Below are 18,893 nucleotides of genomic sequence, written 5' to 3' on the forward strand. Positions count from 1 at the left end.
AATTCGTCAGTCTGTAACTATAACTAATAACCCTAGTACCATCGATCAGAATCAAAGCTTCTGGTTCGCTTTCCTAATCTTGGCGCACACAATGTGTAAGTTCCGGGAACTGTCCGACTAGCATTTACGATTATTTTGACTTCTACCGACGTTAACAGGGAGCCCGTTCAGAACAAAGGTCGTGCTATCGTTAAGAAAATCGCATTTAAAATTGAGGGGTAATGAGGTCTTGAGTATCGACGATAGCGATGTATACTATTGCTACATGGATCTCTGGAGAACGAATAAAGAGCAGTACCAAGGTATTTGTAATAAGAACACATTGAAACTGCGAGTAGGTGCTGAAAATGGTGTTGATACCAACGAAAAAGATAAGGCCGTTGCCGACACATTAGGTAACTGATTCTATGTTCCCCTAGACTTTGAATTACTAGATTCCCACATGCCCTTTTATCAAGCATCCCTAGGCGATAGGTTAGAATACAAACTCACTTTTAATGACTACGGTAGAGTAATCAGAACCGGTGGTGAAGATGCTAGCTATTCCATTGACAATATCTCGCTGGAGTATAATATGATAACGGATCTCGAATTAGCCAGACAAATTCGTAACCATTATAAGGGAAGTTTAGCCATTTTGTACGATCGCGTGCTGCGACATCGAAAGATCACGAGGGAGAGAAAAGATAGGATGTGGAATATCAATCTAAACGTCCCCACGAGGTCGTTGAAGGGTATTTTAATGTTGTTCGAGGACCCCTCCGATGCGTTTAAAAGAAATACCGAGAAGTTCTACAATCCCAAGATTACAAAAGTAGAATTGACTATCGAGGGCGTTCCTAATCAACTATATAGCCAAGGAATGCTAGCGTATCACCAGTGGGATGAGATTAAAAAACTTCCTTCTATAAAACGTTCCCCAGAAGTTAACGCGGTCGTGAAAGATCTGTCTCTCGGGAGTGTATCGATGGGTGAATACCTCACCACGAAGTACGCGCTATGGCTAGACATGCGAACCACGGACGATGACCAACTACACCGCAGTGGGAGGAGAATAGAAAATGCTAGCGAGGGTGTCACCATACAGATAACGAAGCTCCAGGAATCGGCTGGTAAATTAAACATATATTTGTACGTGATTATGGATGCGCAACTTAATATACAGAATGGGCGATTCTTGCAAGCAATCTATTGATAATCTTTTACCTAAAGAACCACACTGCGCTATGATATGCGGGCAAACGGGTTGTGGAAAAACAGCTTTTATTCTTGATATTTTAGAAAGTCATTATCGGGACGTTTTCGACCATATTATTATTCTGTGCCCGACTATAAGAGTTAATAAAACATACTTATCGAGAGATTGGGTAATGAATGACGACGGGGTACACAGAGTCGATCCGGGCGATCGTTTACAAGACTGCCTCCGAGTATGTCATGAAAACTACAAAGGAGAATCAACCCTTTTCGTAATAGACGACTGCAGCGCGAGTAAAGAACTCACAAAAAAGAAAGATATGCTTTCGTATTTAGCATTCTCCGGTCGGCATACTCAACATAGCGTTTGGGTACTTACTCAAAAATACAATTCTGTCCTGAAAGATCTCAGAGAGCAGACCAAATGGGTAGCGCTGTTTCATTGCAAAGACCAAGATTCATTCGAGGAATGTTTACGCGAAAATGATGTCATTTATACCAAGATCGAACGAGATAAAGTCAGAAAAGTGTTAGCGGCAACGAAACACTGTAAACTCGTATTAAAAACCGATCAACCAGCTGCTTATGCAATTGCTTAGCAAAATGTAGCAACAATGTAGCAAAATTATAGCTAAATGTGGCAAAATTATAGCTAAATGTGGCAAAATTATAGCAAATGTAGCAAATTGAACATTAGCGGTTAATATGACATAAAATGTGGTTTGAAATCATCATTCTTTCGCAACAGTTCATTATTACGGGATGTATTGGATATGTCATATTATATTATGTTAGACTTAAATATCTCCTTAGGTATTACATTATGGAATGCGACGAACTCATCAAACAAATGCTCAAAGAATCTGATGCAGATCAACATACACATCAACATGTTGATAAATCTTTAGATAAATCTTTAGATAAACATAGAGAAAGACTCGCCGCTTTGGTAGCCAGTGGAAAATGTTCCCAATATTTGGGAGAAAATTATACCATCGAAAAAATTGATAACATGACCGACGAAGAGATTAAAAAACTGTACACGCGTTACGAGTCTAGACTGGGAGCTACCATGACTAAAACGATAGGGTCTTCTATATTACAACTGTACACAGTCGTAGCTAGTACTTTTCTCCCTATCCCCGCAGAACATCGCATGTATTTATGCGAATCTCTCGAGAAAGAACCCTTCATCGAACACACTATAAGCTCAGTGAGCTGTGAGTTTTATGATAGATATGGAATGTTCTTAGCTCCGTTCACCACAGCTTTAATAACGGCTAGGTATTGTCAATTTAAACATACGTGCCCACTTAATAATAATGGAGACTCAACAGACACCACAGATTGTGAACGAGGAAATAACTGCACAACCACAACAGATTGCGGAACAACGAGTGAATGAGGAACCACCACCAGTGAATGCACCACAAACACAGATTGCACCACATGTGAATGCACCACAAACACAAAAACAAGCCAGAGTGACAAAGAATCCTTTGAAAATAGCCGCAGGAAGAAAGGGAGGACTGGCGAGGAAAGCGAAATTAATAAATAATTCAAATATTAATCCGATTAAAACATGGGCACTAGTAGGAGTTGCTGGTATAGCGGCTGTATGGTTCTTTTATAAGACCGGAGAAAAGAAAACGTCACCCCCAATGCAACAACAAGTTCAATTAGAGGTTAGCCCGCATATAATGCTATAAGAAGCATGACTACTCCAGTTACAGACGGTAAAATGTTGGTAAACGCGACGTATCATTCAGCGGTGGTCACCGGCTTGGCCTTTGGCTATGCCCGTATGGCTAAAATGATTACTAAAGCCACACCTCCCAAGCTAGATTTTAATGGATTTGATATAGGTATGATGATTCTGGATATTGGATTAGCAATGGCAACGAAGGATATGCTCATCAAACAAGGGCTTATCCCGGAAGACATAATGAAGTAATTAAACATTTGAATATTTTATATTATTAAACATATGGCAACAATTGCGATGATGGTCGGTGGAGCTATTGTTAATGCTCTAGCTTTTTCGGGGAGTAATTTTTTATTTTCTAGTATGAGGGAGTCAAACGCTAAAGAAGTTGAAGAGGAACGTAAACGACATAACGAAGCAATGGAACAACTCCAAGCAGCCCAGTCACAATATATGCGGCAGAGAATGAAGAGATTAGACTTTATTCATGAAAAACTGCTTAAGGAAGGACATTCAATTCAAACGTTTAAGGATGTCAAATCTGCCATGCACGAATACTTCCTCGTTTATGGGAAAAAACTCGACCCAATACCAAGACCAACAATGAGTCAGTTTTATACACCGTCAGAGGAACAAAAGAACCGCGAGGTAAAATTTGTGATTATGGGGTTATCTGCTCTATTGATTTTCAGCTATATGACTACTCATAAATAACCATAGTGACAGCTGTGGCTACACATAAACCCATGACCTAGTTTGGAGCGATCTATAAATAGCATTGACTGGCTGACTGCCTAATCAATATTGTAGATGTGATTTGCATTTAGACAAATGATATGATAGATGTATAAACCATGAATCATTGCAAATTTACACTCATGGGTAAAAAAAATCTTTGTAACCGACGCTGTGTTGAAATTTACTGCGGCATACACAATTATTACATCAGGCACGGAAACATAAACTATACGTGTTCTGTATGCAGGATAGGGGTCAAAGGTCGTTATTGTTTATGTAAGGAACACTGTGCTGATAGGGTCAGGAACCAGATTATTTATGCTAGGAAGAGAGATTACATCAATGAGAGGAATAGGTTGGGGAGAATATGTATTTAGATATATGAAAAACAACCAATTGGTCATTTGACTCATTATGCATATACCATTCAACCAGGGGTCCGGAAACCGTCATATGCGCCGGACATGTCCGATTGGGAATCTCAAATGTCTGTTTTAAAATATTGCTTACCGGACATTTTAAAAAGTATTGTCCGGACATTCTTAAATTTTGACCGGACATGATCAACAGTTAGGACTGAGCAGTTTCTGTCTGCAGTTGCAACACAATGAAGATTAACTACACTGACAAGCTTTGTTTGTTTTGATTGCTGTAAATACATCGTACCTACATGATAGTCCAATCGGTCAATCACTGTAATAGGCAATAAACTGAGTTCACACTGATTAATTGAGGATTAATTACTGAGAAAATCTTGTTAATTTGAGTGAAAGGTGTTTACAACTGTATATTAATACCTTGCATCATCGATGTACCTCATTATCCTCACACTGCTACGATACGAAACCTCAGACAAGAAGCGAAAGCGTGACGACAGCCAGTCGACCGATGCAGATCAGTCGACCGGATCTGCCAAACCCTCAAAGTCTGGACGATCATTTTGTAAGTCGTGGCTAACGGCTTTCACTTGGTTGACATACAATGAGGATTTGCAGATTTTATTTTTTTCAGTAGCTAGTCGTATATTGAATCTTGATTGACCGCCATTTTGCTTTCTCGGACGATCGATATCCAATTTTTTTATGGTCAATAATTAAGTACAGATGAAAAAAGTATTCAAATAACTATTGCTATCAACGATATTTTAGTATTTGTGATTAAATTATCTGTCTTGTTTTTAAAAAAATCTTTAGTTTAAAAAAAAACTTTTCCCGTAAGGTCACGTGATAACCAAATATGGGATAATAGTCTCGATCCAAATGTTACAACGCGTACACTTGAGCAGACTCATGAATATAACTCATGAATATTAATTAGACCGTTCACTACGCTAATAGATCGTTATTATAACAGAAACAAACGTATGTTTTCCATGTAAATCTAAAATGATATTATTTGTTATTAATTGTCCGGTGAATTAAACAATTTAAATTGAAACAATTCATAATTCATCATATTATGAATACGTAAACTTGTAATGTGTGTGAAAAGTCGTACTAAAATACGCTATTTGAAGGGGGCGTGGCCTAAATGCAAATGTCCGATTGGGATTTTAAATTTTCCGGACCCCTGCATTCAACCACAATGGTTTTTGTCAGAGAGTTAATTGCTATGGCAAAGCAAAGTGGCCTACGTGGATATTCTCGAATGAGAAAAGCTGAATTGATTGATTTAATCGGTTTGGAATACAACAAACCCCAGACTGTTAGGGAGCTCAAAGCTCAAGCGAGAAACAGTGGGCTGAGAGGTTATTCTTTAATGAGAAGAGCTTTACTAGATAATAATGATGATGAACATAATGATAATAATGTTGATATTGATAATGATGTTGAGAATAAACAACAAGAATTAATATTTGTACCCACATCCTCCGACGTTGGTAAATATCTAAGAGGTTGGAAGATGGATATTAATTCCAACATGGATGTTAACGATATTAAGCCCATCATATCGAGTAAAATTAATGAGGAATTAGATGATTTACATAGTATAAAATACCAGCTGACGATTAAAATGTTATTGAGTAAAAGTAACACAGACGATAGCACCGAATATACCGAACCATATTTCCATAGCAATCAAGAAGTTATAACCGAATCCGATACTATAAACGCATCATTAGATACATCAATTCAGAGGATACAGGAAACTTTAGAACGCTGGACTAATAGAGGTTCGGGTTGGGGTGTGGATAAAATCGATAGTTTATATTTAGATATAGCAAATTATATGCCCTTCAAAGGTGGATCTTATATAGATTTACCCCCGTATTTTAAGAAGAAAAAAGCCATAATTAACGTAAAAAATAAATCTGATGACTGTTTAAGAATGATGATAAGATCTTCATTGTTCCCCGTAGACAAGCATCCGGATAGACCTTCTAGCTATCCCCAAAACGATGGACTCAACTTCGATGGTATAGACGAACCTACACCAATATCACAAATTGATAAGGTGGAAAAGCAAAATAATTTAGCTATAAATGTTTTCGGACATTCTAAAGGAATTGTTGTACACAGGATAAGCTCCGCTTGGGAACATATCCCCAGAATCAATTCATTTCTGATCGAAAAAGATGGTAAATATCATTATACGTGGATAGAGAGTTTAAACAGGCTATTATACGATCAAACTAAATATAAGGGAAAGAAATATTTCTGCGAAAGATGCCTACATGGGTACAGCAGACAAGATCTATTAGAAGCGCATAAAGAAAACTGTAGAGGTGTTGGACAGACCGCTATCAGGATCGATATGCCTAAAGAGGGAAAAAATATATTAAAATTTGAACATTATTGTAATCAAATGCCAGTACCGTACGTAATTTACGCCGACTTCGAAGCGCTTATCAAACCCATAGAAAATACCAACCATAATAATCAAGATAGTAGTTTTACGTACAAAACTCAAGAACATATTCCTTGTGGGTTTGGATATATAGTTGTAAGGTATGATGGGAAAACAAACCCGCCCGTGATTTACAGAGGTCCCGATGCAGCGGGAAAGTTCCTAGAATATCTACAAAATGAAGAGAGAATAATCAGGGAAAAATTATCGTGTAATAAACCCATGTGTATGAGGAGGGATGATTGGAGGGCCCATAAGAAGTCAACGAGTTGTCACGTTTGTAATAAACCCCTGGATGGGGATTCCGTAAGAGATCATTGTCACGTCACGGGTAATTATCGGGGAGCCGCGCATAGCGAGTGTAACATGAAATTAAAAATGAATTCTCAAACAATACCCATCCCCATTGTGTTTCATAACCTTAGGGGATACGATTCACATCTCATCATGCAAGCTATCTCAAAGATCGACGGCGGTTTAACTTGCATTCCTAATAATATGGAAAAATACATATCGTTCTCGTTGACTAAACCTATACATTATAGGGACAAGGATGGGAAATCTAGACTAAAGCAAAGTAATGGGCTTAGATTCATAGACTCCGTACAGTTTCTGTTATCTTCCCTGGACAATTTAGCTAATGCGAACAATCCCGATGACTTTGCGATAACAAATCAATATACCGAAAAGATAACTCGTTATTTGTTGCTGAGAAAAGGTGTATATCCTTACGAATATATGGATGATTGGTCTAGATTTGAAGAAACCGAATTACCACCCCTTGAATCATTTTATAGTAACTTAACAGAATCTAAAATAACAGATGCCGATTATGAACACGCTCTGATGGTCTGGGATAAATTAGGTTGTAAGAATTTAGGTGATTATCACGATCTGTACTTAAAAACTGATGTACTGTTACTCGCCGATATATTCGAGATATTTAGAAAGACATGTTTAAAACAATACGGCTTGGACCCGGCATGGTACTATTCCAGTCCCGGACTATCGTTGGATGCATTGTTGAAGAAGACCGGCGTAGAACTAAAACTACCCACAGATTACGATATGCACTTGTTTATTGAGAAAGGATTAAGAGGTGGTATATCGATGGCAGCTAAAAGGTATTCTAAGGCTAATAATAAATTAGTGGAAGGATACGATCCGAGTAAACCCGACACACACATATTATATCTCGACACTAACAATTTGTACGGATGGGCTATGAGTCAACCTTTACCCACGGGTGGTTTTGAGTGGGTCAATGAGAATGATATTAATGTGAATGATATCGAAGCGAATAAAGGGTACATACTAGAAGTTGACTTGGAATATCCAAGTTCGTTACATAAAGATCATAACAGTTATCCGCTAGCTCCCGAAAGATTAATGGTTAATAAAGATTGGATGTCGGAATATCAACGCTCCTTGATGGGTAATAGTAGGTTAGCTAACGTAGAAAAACTCGTACCAAATTTGATTGATAAAACAAAATATATAGTTCACTACAGAAATCTCCAGTTGTATCTATCGTTAGGTATGAAACTTAAGAAAATACACAGAGTTCTAAAGTTCGATCAAAGCCCTTGGATGGAGCCCTATATAAGGTTGAACACAGATTTAAGAAAGATAGCTACCAGCGATTTCGAAAAGAATCTGTATAAGCTTATGAATAACTCGGTATTTGGTAAAACTATGGAGAATCTAAGGAAGCGTGTTGATGTTAAATTAGTCAGATCTAATGAGGAAGAAAGACTCAGGAAACTTATAGCCAGTCCGGCTTTTAACAGAAGCAAGATATTCGATAACGACTTAGCCGCGTTGCATATGCAGAAGAGTAATATAAAATTCAACAGACCGGTGTACGTCGGTATGAGTATTCTCGACTTGTCAAAACACTTAATGTATGACTTTTATTACAACGAACTTAAGAAGCAATACGGCGATAGATGCGAGGTGTTATATACCGACACAGATTCTTTGTTGATGGAAATACAAACCGAGGATGTGTATAAAGATATGGCAGAAAAAATAGATATGTACGACACGAGCGATTATCCTAAAGATAATCCACTGCACAGCGTTGTAAATAAAAAGGTATTAGGTAAGATGAAGGATGAATGTGCTGGGACCCCTATAGTGGAGTATGTGGGATTAAGACCTAAGATGTATTCTATAAAGAAGTCCGATAATGGTGAGATAAGAAAAGCTAAGGGTGTTAAGAAGTATGTTGTAAAAAAGCATATCAAACACGAACAGTATAAAGAATCATCATTCAACGGTAGAACGTTCAAACACGAGATGAACTCTTTAAGAAGTTACAATCATAGGATATATGGATTAAGAATGAACAAGACATCATTATCCCCCTTAGATACAAAGAGATGGATTGATAATGATGGTGTAACTACCTATGTTTATGGTTATGGTGGTAATACCGTACTGTCGGGAACTATGAACAACTCTTCTCGTACAAATGCCCTACCCGGTCCATCTTGAAGATAATAAAGAATAGGCTCTCCTTCTTTCGTAACCAATCGACTAATGTTATACGTCTTAAGGGACCATATGGGATCGGTTGCGCGACGTAGGCCTCCTTCGAGTTCACCTGCCTGGTATAAATATCTTACCCTTACTCTGTCCGGAAGTTTTCGTTCTTTGCCTCTCCTCGGTGCTGAAGATTCGGAAGTCACGGATTTCATTTTAATAGCATCGGATGGTTTCTTCCCTATTAATCTCGTTACTTCATTATTCAGCGCTGATACAACGGCTGATAATCGTGTCACCCATTCGGTTGATCTCAATCGCTCGGATTTCATTTCGATCCCATACTGATAGCCAAACAAACGTTCCGCTAATGTCCTGTTAAATCTTTCAACGATAGCTTGACTGCGGTGGGCCTCTCTTTCACCACGCCTGATTTCGACATTGTGCTTTGTTAACAGTTTTGTTATCGATCCCATAAACTCGCGACCGGGATCTACTTGAAATAGCTTAGGCCATTTTAGTGGTCCGCGTTTATATATGCGACTCAGTGCATTAGCTACCTCTGTTGAATCTTTCGAGGTTAATGGCTCAGCCTCTTTGTATCGACTAGCCACATCCACTACGGTTAAAGCGTATTTATACGTTTTGCATTTTACCTTATCGTGGGGAAGAAACAAGAGGTCAGCCTGATGAACTTCATTCGTTGTAAAAATATCAAACTTCTTCCTCTGTATATAACGCGGTGCCGGTAAATATATTTGCCACATCGCTTGTTTCTTTAACCAATCCTTGGCCACATCTTTAGATACCTTAGCCGCGGTGGCTAATTTTTTTATTGCTCCTATACCTTTCCAATATCCTCGTGGGCTATAGTAAATTTTATCCATTATTAATTAATATTGATGTTTCGTTTAATACAACTCATGACTATCATTGAATCGCATCATCATATTTGCATAAAAAATGCCACCTGTAGTAGCGGTATAGGTATATGAATCCGGCTCCAGTGGAAGTGGTCCAGAACCCCTATTACCTATACTACTGGCTTACTTTCATTCAATCATTTAGGCTTACTTTCATTCATTCATTTAGGCTTACTTTCATTCAATCATTTAGGCTTACTTTTATTCATTCATTTAGGCTTACTTTCATTCAATCATTTAGGCTTACTTTCATTCATTCATTTAGGCTTACTTTCATCCATTCATTTAGGCTTACTTTCATTCAATCATTTAGGCTTACTTTCATTCATTCATTTAGGCTTACTTTCATTCATTCATTTAGGCTTACTTTCATTCATTTGTTTAGGCTTACTTTCATTCATTCATTTAGGCTTACTTTCATTCATTCATTTAGGCTTACTTTCATTTATTCATTTAAGCATGCTTGCTCAGCCTTACCTCTTATATCACAAATAAACTTCTAAAACTACTAATCTTACTTTTTAGTTTAATGCTTATACATGTTTTAAAGAATGTAGGATACTTATTTGGTTGTTAAACTCAATAATAATTACGAATCCAAATTCCATGTATTCGTTTCTAAACACACATATAACAAACCATATCTACAATATTGCATATACAATTAAATGAATAAAATCCTAAATTCAATAATAAAATACTAACCTTGGAATGTGATCTAAGGTTCCCTAAAACACGATCCTTGTGAAAAACATGTGAATATATATCTTTATCCTTGGGGAGGTATATGTGGAGTGACCACAGTCCTTAGGTGTCCAGCATACAGCATGGCTGAGTACCCAAGCTGGCCATATAGACAAAAGGCTTGAGTAGGGAGAGGGCTGGGACTATTGCATTAGTTCACAGTGTGTGACATTCACAAACAAACCATGCAGTAAGCATGCTTAGTAAGAGTGCTGTGACTGATAGTTTAGTGTTTAAAGTAGGCTTAGCAATAAAATAAAATGACTACAACTGCATTTAATTAAGTACATGAATTATACTTAAAAGGTAAAATACAAGAAATATTCAAAATATGTAACTGCCACATATACTAACCTTAAGTGTTAATAACTAGAAACCATCCATACATACAACCTCATAAGATATATAATCAACTAACCTTAAGTGTTAATGAATGTCCAAATCCTCACATGATGAGAAACTGTGATTCAAGATCACGGCAATAATGTGTCCTTCCTTTAGAAGTAGAGTAGCAACGGATTTGTAAAATGTAAAATGGAAACATTGTTGTAGCTATGGCCAGCTTGGCCTATCAACGGGACAATAGACTGGGCCCAGGTGCACTTAGGCAAAGAGTGCTGTAAGTCAAAAGCATGCAGTGAGACAATTAGTGGAAGTTAGACTGAGAGTAAGCTTACTTAATGTTACAGAGCTATGGAATGAATGTTTAAGGTATAAAATACTAAGTATAAAACATAACTAACATGCTAACTAATAATATATTCTAATAATGTAAATATTGTAATAAAATAATAATGTTACCCAGCTCACAATCACTCAGTCAGTATCTTTGTATTCGTAAGAACATGGCTGACAAAACTTGTATTGTCATCAAGTTTACAACTTGGCATGGCGTAACGGATATAACATAAAACTCATTGACTAGCCTAGGCATAGTTACAATAAAGTATCTATGTACCTACTTAGTTCTGTCTGTTATTCATGTCAACACTAGTCTAGATGACATGAACCCCTAGTACAATAATTATTGATCAATAGAATGGTTACCAGGATCAATATTAACTTTCAATAAACATGAGAACCATAAATCCTATCATTAAAATGTATTATCCATTATTTACAGTACAAGAATAGTAGCTATACTTCAAGCAGCATGTACTGGGAAATGAGTTTAACAGAAACTCTGCTTGAAATATCAAGTGTTTTACATGGAAATATACTACAGAATAATACTCCAAAATGTACTATGATAAATTATGGATATCAAGAAATTACACATGAATTATAATAAATGGATTTATAGTGAAAAGCATTACATTATAACATTACATTACAATTGAAGCACCCTGCAAATCACTATTTAAACAAGACTATCAGAGTTGTCTCCCATACCCCTGGGACAGATTCCATTACAATGACTATGGAAAGTTAAATTCAGGGGTCCGGAAAATTTAAAATCCCAATCGGACATTTACATTTAGGCCACGCCCCCTTCAAATAGCGTATTTTAGTACAACTTTTCACACACATTACAAGTTTACGTATTCATAATATGATGAATTATGAATTGTTTCAATTTAAATTGTTTAATTCACCGGACAATTAATAACAAATAATATTATTTTAGATTTACATTGAAAACATACGTTTGTTTCTGTTATAATAACGATCTGTTAACGTAGTGAACGGTCTAATTAATATTCATGAGTTATATTCATGAGTCTGCTCAAGTGTACGCGTTGTAACATTTGGATCGAGACTATTATCCCATATTTGGTTATCACGTGACCTCATGGGAAAAGGGTTTTTTTAAACTAAAGATTTTTTTAAAAACAAGACAGATAATTTAATCACAAATACTAAAATATCGTTGATAGCAATAGTTATTTGAATACTTTTTTCATCTGTACTTAATTATTGACCATAAAAAAATTGGATATCGATCGTCCGAGAAAGCAAAATGGCGGTCAATCAAGATTCAATATACGACTAGCTACTGAAAACAATAAAATCTGCAAGTCCTCATTGCATGTCAACCAAGTGAAAGTCGTTAGCCACGACTTACAAAATGATCGTCCAGACTTTGAGGGTTTGGCAGATCCGGTCGACTGGCTGTTGTCACGCTTTCGCTTCTTGTCTGAGGTTTCGTATCGTAGCATTGTGAGGATAATGAGGTACATCGATGATGCAAGGTATTAATGTACAGTTGTAAACACCTTTCACTCAAATTAACAAGATGTTCTCAGTAATTAATCCTCGATTAATCAGTGTGAACTCAGTTTATTGCCTATTACAGTGATTGACCGATTGGACTATCATGTAGGTACGATGTATTTACAGCAATCAAAACAAACAAAGCTTGTCAGTGTAGTTAATCTTCATTGTATTCCAACTGCAGACAGAAACTGCTCAGTCCTAACTGTTGATCATGTCCGGTCAAAATTTAAGAATGTCCGGACAATACTTTTTAAAATGTCCGGTAAGCAATATTTTAAAACAGACATTTGAGATTCCCAATCGGACATGTCCGGCGCATATGACGGTTTCCGGACCCCTGGTTAAATTGATATACCTAATGATATAGAGGGGATAACTGACAAGATGTGTTCAACAACCAGGAAGGTAGTATATTTTGATTCTACAAGCTTCAATATCTACTACACCTAGTACTAAGCCCAAAGTGTGTACATGAAATGGTGGAAAGTCACGTGACTGCAGTAACCCACGAACAGCGGTGTTTGGACAAAATACTGTTTGCATCCTACATTAATGTATTATATATTGCCTAACAGAAAGTATATACAGGTTAGGTAACGAATATCATCATACATGCATACCTTGCGGGTAGCGCGAACATGAAATATGCAAATTACTCAATCTAACCATTTGCCAGTGTTTACAAATATAGTATTTTCAAATGTAGGTTACCTTATGTACATTATTACTTACCAGTATATTGCAGCCTTATTTCGACCATAAAATGTAATACAAACCTGAAAACAACAAAGGAATTTGGGTCAGTATCTTTGTATTCATAAGAACATGGCTGACAAAGCTGCATCAGCAAAGAGACAAATGATACACGCTTAAAGAATTTCTCTCGGCAAGATTTCCAGCAATGAGACACCAGTATTAGTTTGAATGTGGGATGGGGCCTTGAGCAAATGCATTTCCAACATAGCAAAAGTACCATACACAACACCAACAAGGTCATATAACCTTACTACTAACTAATAAATCTTAACTAAAAGTTATGTACAAATCATCAAGTCACACAAGTTCGATCGACATGTAACTTCGATAGTCCATTTTTAATGATAATTCTTGTGATATGTTATGAGAAATTACAGTACCTGCAGCTTTGATCTTCTGGCAACACTGCTTTCGTTCGCTTGGACCTGAAAATTCTTATTGTCAAGTTACCAAATGTAAGTTATAGCTCATATTTAGCAAACTACTACTTTTTAACCCGAGATCACTAATGTAACTAATTCACACGTTGTAAATTGACGGCACACCTATCGTCTGCTTGTTTACTGTCCTGCTGTAAATGTCACATGACCAGACATGTGATGTCCTTGCCAAAATTTAAACTATGGAAACAAGTAAGGGTCATTTCTTATTGAATACAGAATGCATTTTGAGAATGTCTGTCTCTGTAGTTTTGATGATCTATAAAATAAAGCTTTATTTTGACATGTTTTGATCAATGGTGAACCAACCAGAAGAGGCCAATATAGGCAATATTTGTCTGCAGCTGTAGACAAGGCATATTATGCTCATTTTGGTAGGAATTGCAATTAGGAAACCTACCACTACCTTTGCTGTTCCATTTGCTACACTTCATGACAGGATTAGTGGGATTCTATTGAATGCACTACCACTGGTAGAGAACCACTATTGTCCATAGAAGAAGAATAGGGACTTGTTTCACATATTGACGCCAAGGCAAACTTTGGGTATGGCTATACTAGGCCTGAGGTTACTAGTATTGCCACAGATCTAGCAATTCATCTTGGAAAGAAGTCAAAGGATGAACAACCCCTATCACTTCAGTGGTTCTATGGATTGATGAACGGCCTGATCTATCAGTGAGTAAGCCATGATCCCTTGAGATACAGAGAGCAAAAGCTAGCTCAGAGGAGACCGTCACTCATTATTTTAATGAGCTTAGACTCATCATGGATAAATACAACCTGAAGACATGCCCTCATTGACTTATCATAAAGTTGATGATAAGGGACCTTTGGAGAATCATACCCCACCATCAGTAGTCACGTCGAGTCAGAGTACTCCAGCTGCAGTGACAACATCAAGATTAAGTACTACAACTGTTATAGGTTGCGGCAATACATCTGGTTTTTCTATACCACCATATTTTGTATTCAAGGGCAAGAGGATGCGGGAAGAACTCCTTTCAGGAGGTACCCAAGCAGCAGCAGGCACTGTAAGCAACTCGGGCTGGTCAAACACAGAGATGTTTCAACACTATCTAACAGAGCATTTCCTGAAGCATGCTGTCTCCACATATGCATTTTGTCCACTTCCAATTGTGTAAGATGGCCATAGATCCCACATATCAATTCCACTGATCGAATGTGCACGTCAGCATCACATTATCTTGTTTGTAATGCCTACACCCATGTTTTTTAGGCAATGGATGTTGGTTGCTTTGGACCTTTTGCTAAAATTTACAACAACCTCCGTCATACATATTTGCAGGAAAATGCCACAAGTTCAGTTGATAAACATATGGTTTGTGAACTTGGCTGTAGAGCTTATAACCTGTCACTAATAGCAACAAATTTGCAATCCTCTTTTTCGGGAAATGTGGAGTCTACCCATTTGACAAGTCGACCACTGCTAACATCAACTTTGCGTCATCAACAGTTTTTAAGTCAACTGAACATCCTGATACTTGAGTTATAGGAAATAAGTGTGCCAGTTGGAGACAAGGATGTCACTTCACCTACTGAGGGCAATGATGTAGAAGGATTCTTTAAAGACAAGACAATTGTACTTTTCAAGAAAGCTGTGCCTTCTAAAAAGAGAAACATTCTGAGCGCTGTTGTCGGGGGCAAGGCCATCACCAAAGAAGTCATTCTGAATGAAATTTTTTCCCACCAGACTGTGAAATTGGCACCCCAAAGAGGAAAGCAAGCACCTAAACCATGTAAATATTTTTTAAAAACTACTGTCACTGCAAATGCAAGTACTTCTGAAACTTCAGGACGATAGTTTGGATTCGTTGGATAGTGATGGGACAAGTGATGACGAACTCTGCTGCAAATGTAACCAATTCGTACCTCATGAGGTTTGTGCTAATGTCTCACTGATCATTACAACCTGGGCACAATGTACCCACCCTACATGTCAGCACTGGACACATTTACGTTTCTGCACACCAGGTCATGTTGTGCTTCTGAATTTTAGTGCCCGTCACGATGAGCCTGAAGAATGACTTCCTGCATCAACCTTGTATATAAGCTGGATATTTGTGACTTTTCGTCATTATTTTTTTTCAATATTAAAACATAAAATGAACATTTCATGGACAAAGATATAAAACATCTGTGGACTGTTCTAATTTAGATTTTGACACAAGAGATTGTCCATACATATCATCTCAGTTATGCGAAAAGCCAGCCAATCAAATGATCAAACTTGTGTGATGTAGCTAGGGCTGGGACGAGTCCAAATTTACTAATCGGGTACCCATCCCCCTATTACTTGACCCTACCCGGGTTCCCGCTGTTGGTCTCAAGAGATAGGTACAGATTGTCCGATTGGGAATAGTTTGACTGTAGCCCTGGCAAAATGTATTTAAATACACATATAAACAATCTGGTCATGAGACACTGAAGTTGACTGAAATTTTATCTTTATTCAAACATATGAAATTCAGAAGGAATTTGTGCATAGTCAGAAAGAATATGTGAACATTAGTGACTTGTAGTGTGACCATAGAGTTCTAGAAAAGTTTTGCTATTAAACATTATATCATGTGATTAACCACGGGTCCGGGTCGTCCTGTGGGTACCTGGGTCCTACTCAGTACCTACCCGACCCGAGTACCCAAGTCAGCCGTCCCAGCCCTAGACATAGCTTTCTGGGTCACTTCTGTTGACAGTGAGTGGGCGGCCATGCCGCTAGTGTCAATTTAACTGGAAATACCTGGATTTTGGAAATGTTTGTCATAAATAAACATGTTTAGAGGTAAGATATTTGAAAAATAGATTATGTGAATATTACTATGAATATTCAGCGACTTTTTGTAAGTGATTGAACTTCAATGACACGAGGATATGTATAAAACACTTGAGCCTGCCACATTTGCATAAATCTGTTTTAGATTGTCCTTGGTGTCTCATGACTGCCATTATCATGATAATTAGCCTATCGGAATATTGGCTGGACTTTGCTATTGTCATGTGCTGATGGAAGCTGACAGTGACCATCCGGTCATATGTTATTATGTTTAATGTCTAATATCCATTCTCCCTATTATGTCTATGGGAGTCTCAGTCCGGGAGAGCTGCTGGTCTGTGTAAGGCATCCCCCTATACTAAGCCTGTTAGTTAATTGTTAGGGTAGCTGTGTGTCATATGTTTTGTCTGTCCATAACCTATGTGGGTTACTTGTATTGTATTGTTCTGTTGTTTGACGTATAATACATTGTCATCCCTGAGATCGATTTGTGATCTAATGGGTATTATCTCTTTCATGGAAAAATACCTAATTATGTACAACCTCACCCTTTAAACAGCAGATCACTGAATAAAAGTCAGCTTCTGTACCTGTGGTACTCTGTGAAATTGTCATCAATAATTGTCACATTATGTTATTTCATGTTTATTTCATGCAAATATTAGAACAGCCCTTTCTGTTACAGATGGAAGATGATGACTTCCTCACAGAAACAGAAAACAAAGTTGCTTTTGGCACATCGGGTGCACCTATGTCTCACTTCGGAGTCAGCCAGAAACCACCTGCAAGTACAGACTTCCTGAATTATGGCACTTCACCTGGTTTCAAACATGTTTAGACATCCCATTCACTGTCTGTGGGCAAAGTATGAGAGAGAGAGACAGAGACACAGACACAGAGAGAGAGACACAGACACACAGAGAGCAGTAACCTACATTCAATCAGTAGCATGAAAACAATAAGGGTCAAGGTCATACTACACGAATTAATTTTCCATTAAGGTAGCTACAGACATGGGACTTTCTGTTTAAAAGTTGTCATGCATTGACCACAAGGTTTCTTCAAACCAGAAGTATAAGATTAAACCAGAAGTGTTTGCTTTTCGGTACCTGGTGGCACAGGCCTAAGTTTGACATTGCATTTAACTGCATTTGACAACATAAGGGATCAAATATAAATACAGACAGTGAGGTCAGCTGTCATCTCATTGGGTAAAGTCAAATTTGTTCATGAGACATGTTTCTGGTGGGGAAGTTTCAGGTAAATCTGGAAATGGTGTGAATGGGGCTGCTTTTGTTTCTAGTTGCTCTAGAAATGTTGCTGGGTCAAATCACCAACAACATTTACATAACTGATGATATTGATGAATGTGGACTACACTGTGAAGTCACAGAAGAAGAAATACACAAAGCCAGTGGTCATTTAAGGAATGGAAAATCACCCAGTGTTGATGAGATTTTAATTGAAATACTGAGAGATCAAGAAAATGTCATCATGCCCTCCAGGAAATAACTTTTATTTTTACTGGGGTATATTCCCTGATGTATGGGCAGAGAGTAATTATTAGTCTACAACCTACATAAAAAGGGAAATCTCTTTTATGGTGTATATCTCTGTTATGATTCATGGGTAATGTATGTACAACTAGGTCTTTGAAAGGCATTTAGAAGTGATACACATAAGGAAGAGAAATATGTGGATGTCAACTTCTTTACTGTGAGGAACACAACATTTCGGAGTATATGCTTACTGCTTCATCGGGAGAATGAATGCCATGAGGCAGAGAGCATATATATGTACATGTAAGAATAACAAAAGATAACAAAAGGTGGAATATGTAATAAAGGGTAGAAACTAACAAGGGAAGCCAACAGATGATTGGTGCTGATAGGTGATTAGCAATGGACAATGGAAGCCAACATTTTACAGTAATTTGTGCTGATGGTATGGAAGCCAGTACTTAAGTTGTCATAGATAAGTAATAGGTAATGGACACAAAGGGCAAACAGGAGGCCGGGGGTAAAGGCGAAAGAATGGACATAGCA

The 18,893-nt window shown here is 37.5% G+C and overlaps 1 protein-coding gene across 2 annotated transcripts in view; it reads left to right on the forward strand.

Moving 5' to 3' along the window:
* Positions 1-18,596, forward strand: part of LOC124117562 (RNA polymerase I-specific transcription initiation factor RRN3-like) — a 331,792-nt gene extending 313,196 nt beyond the window's left edge. For both annotated transcript variants that reach the window (XM_046479504.2, XM_048402649.1), the window contains one exon: positions 17,534-18,596. In XM_046479504.2, the coding sequence (XP_046335460.2) occupies positions 17,534-17,686 (153 nt within the window). In that variant the 3' untranslated portion in view covers positions 17,687-18,596. The remainder of the gene's footprint in view (positions 1-17,533) is intronic.
* Positions 18,597-18,893: the final 297 nt, after the last annotated feature.

Source organism: Haliotis rufescens, unplaced genomic scaffold (assembly GCF_023055435.1).
Source record: "Haliotis rufescens isolate VD_foot unplaced genomic scaffold, xgHalRufe1.0.p SCAF_28, whole genome shotgun sequence".
Taxonomy (NCBI): domain Eukaryota; kingdom Metazoa; phylum Mollusca; class Gastropoda; order Lepetellida; family Haliotidae; genus Haliotis; species Haliotis rufescens.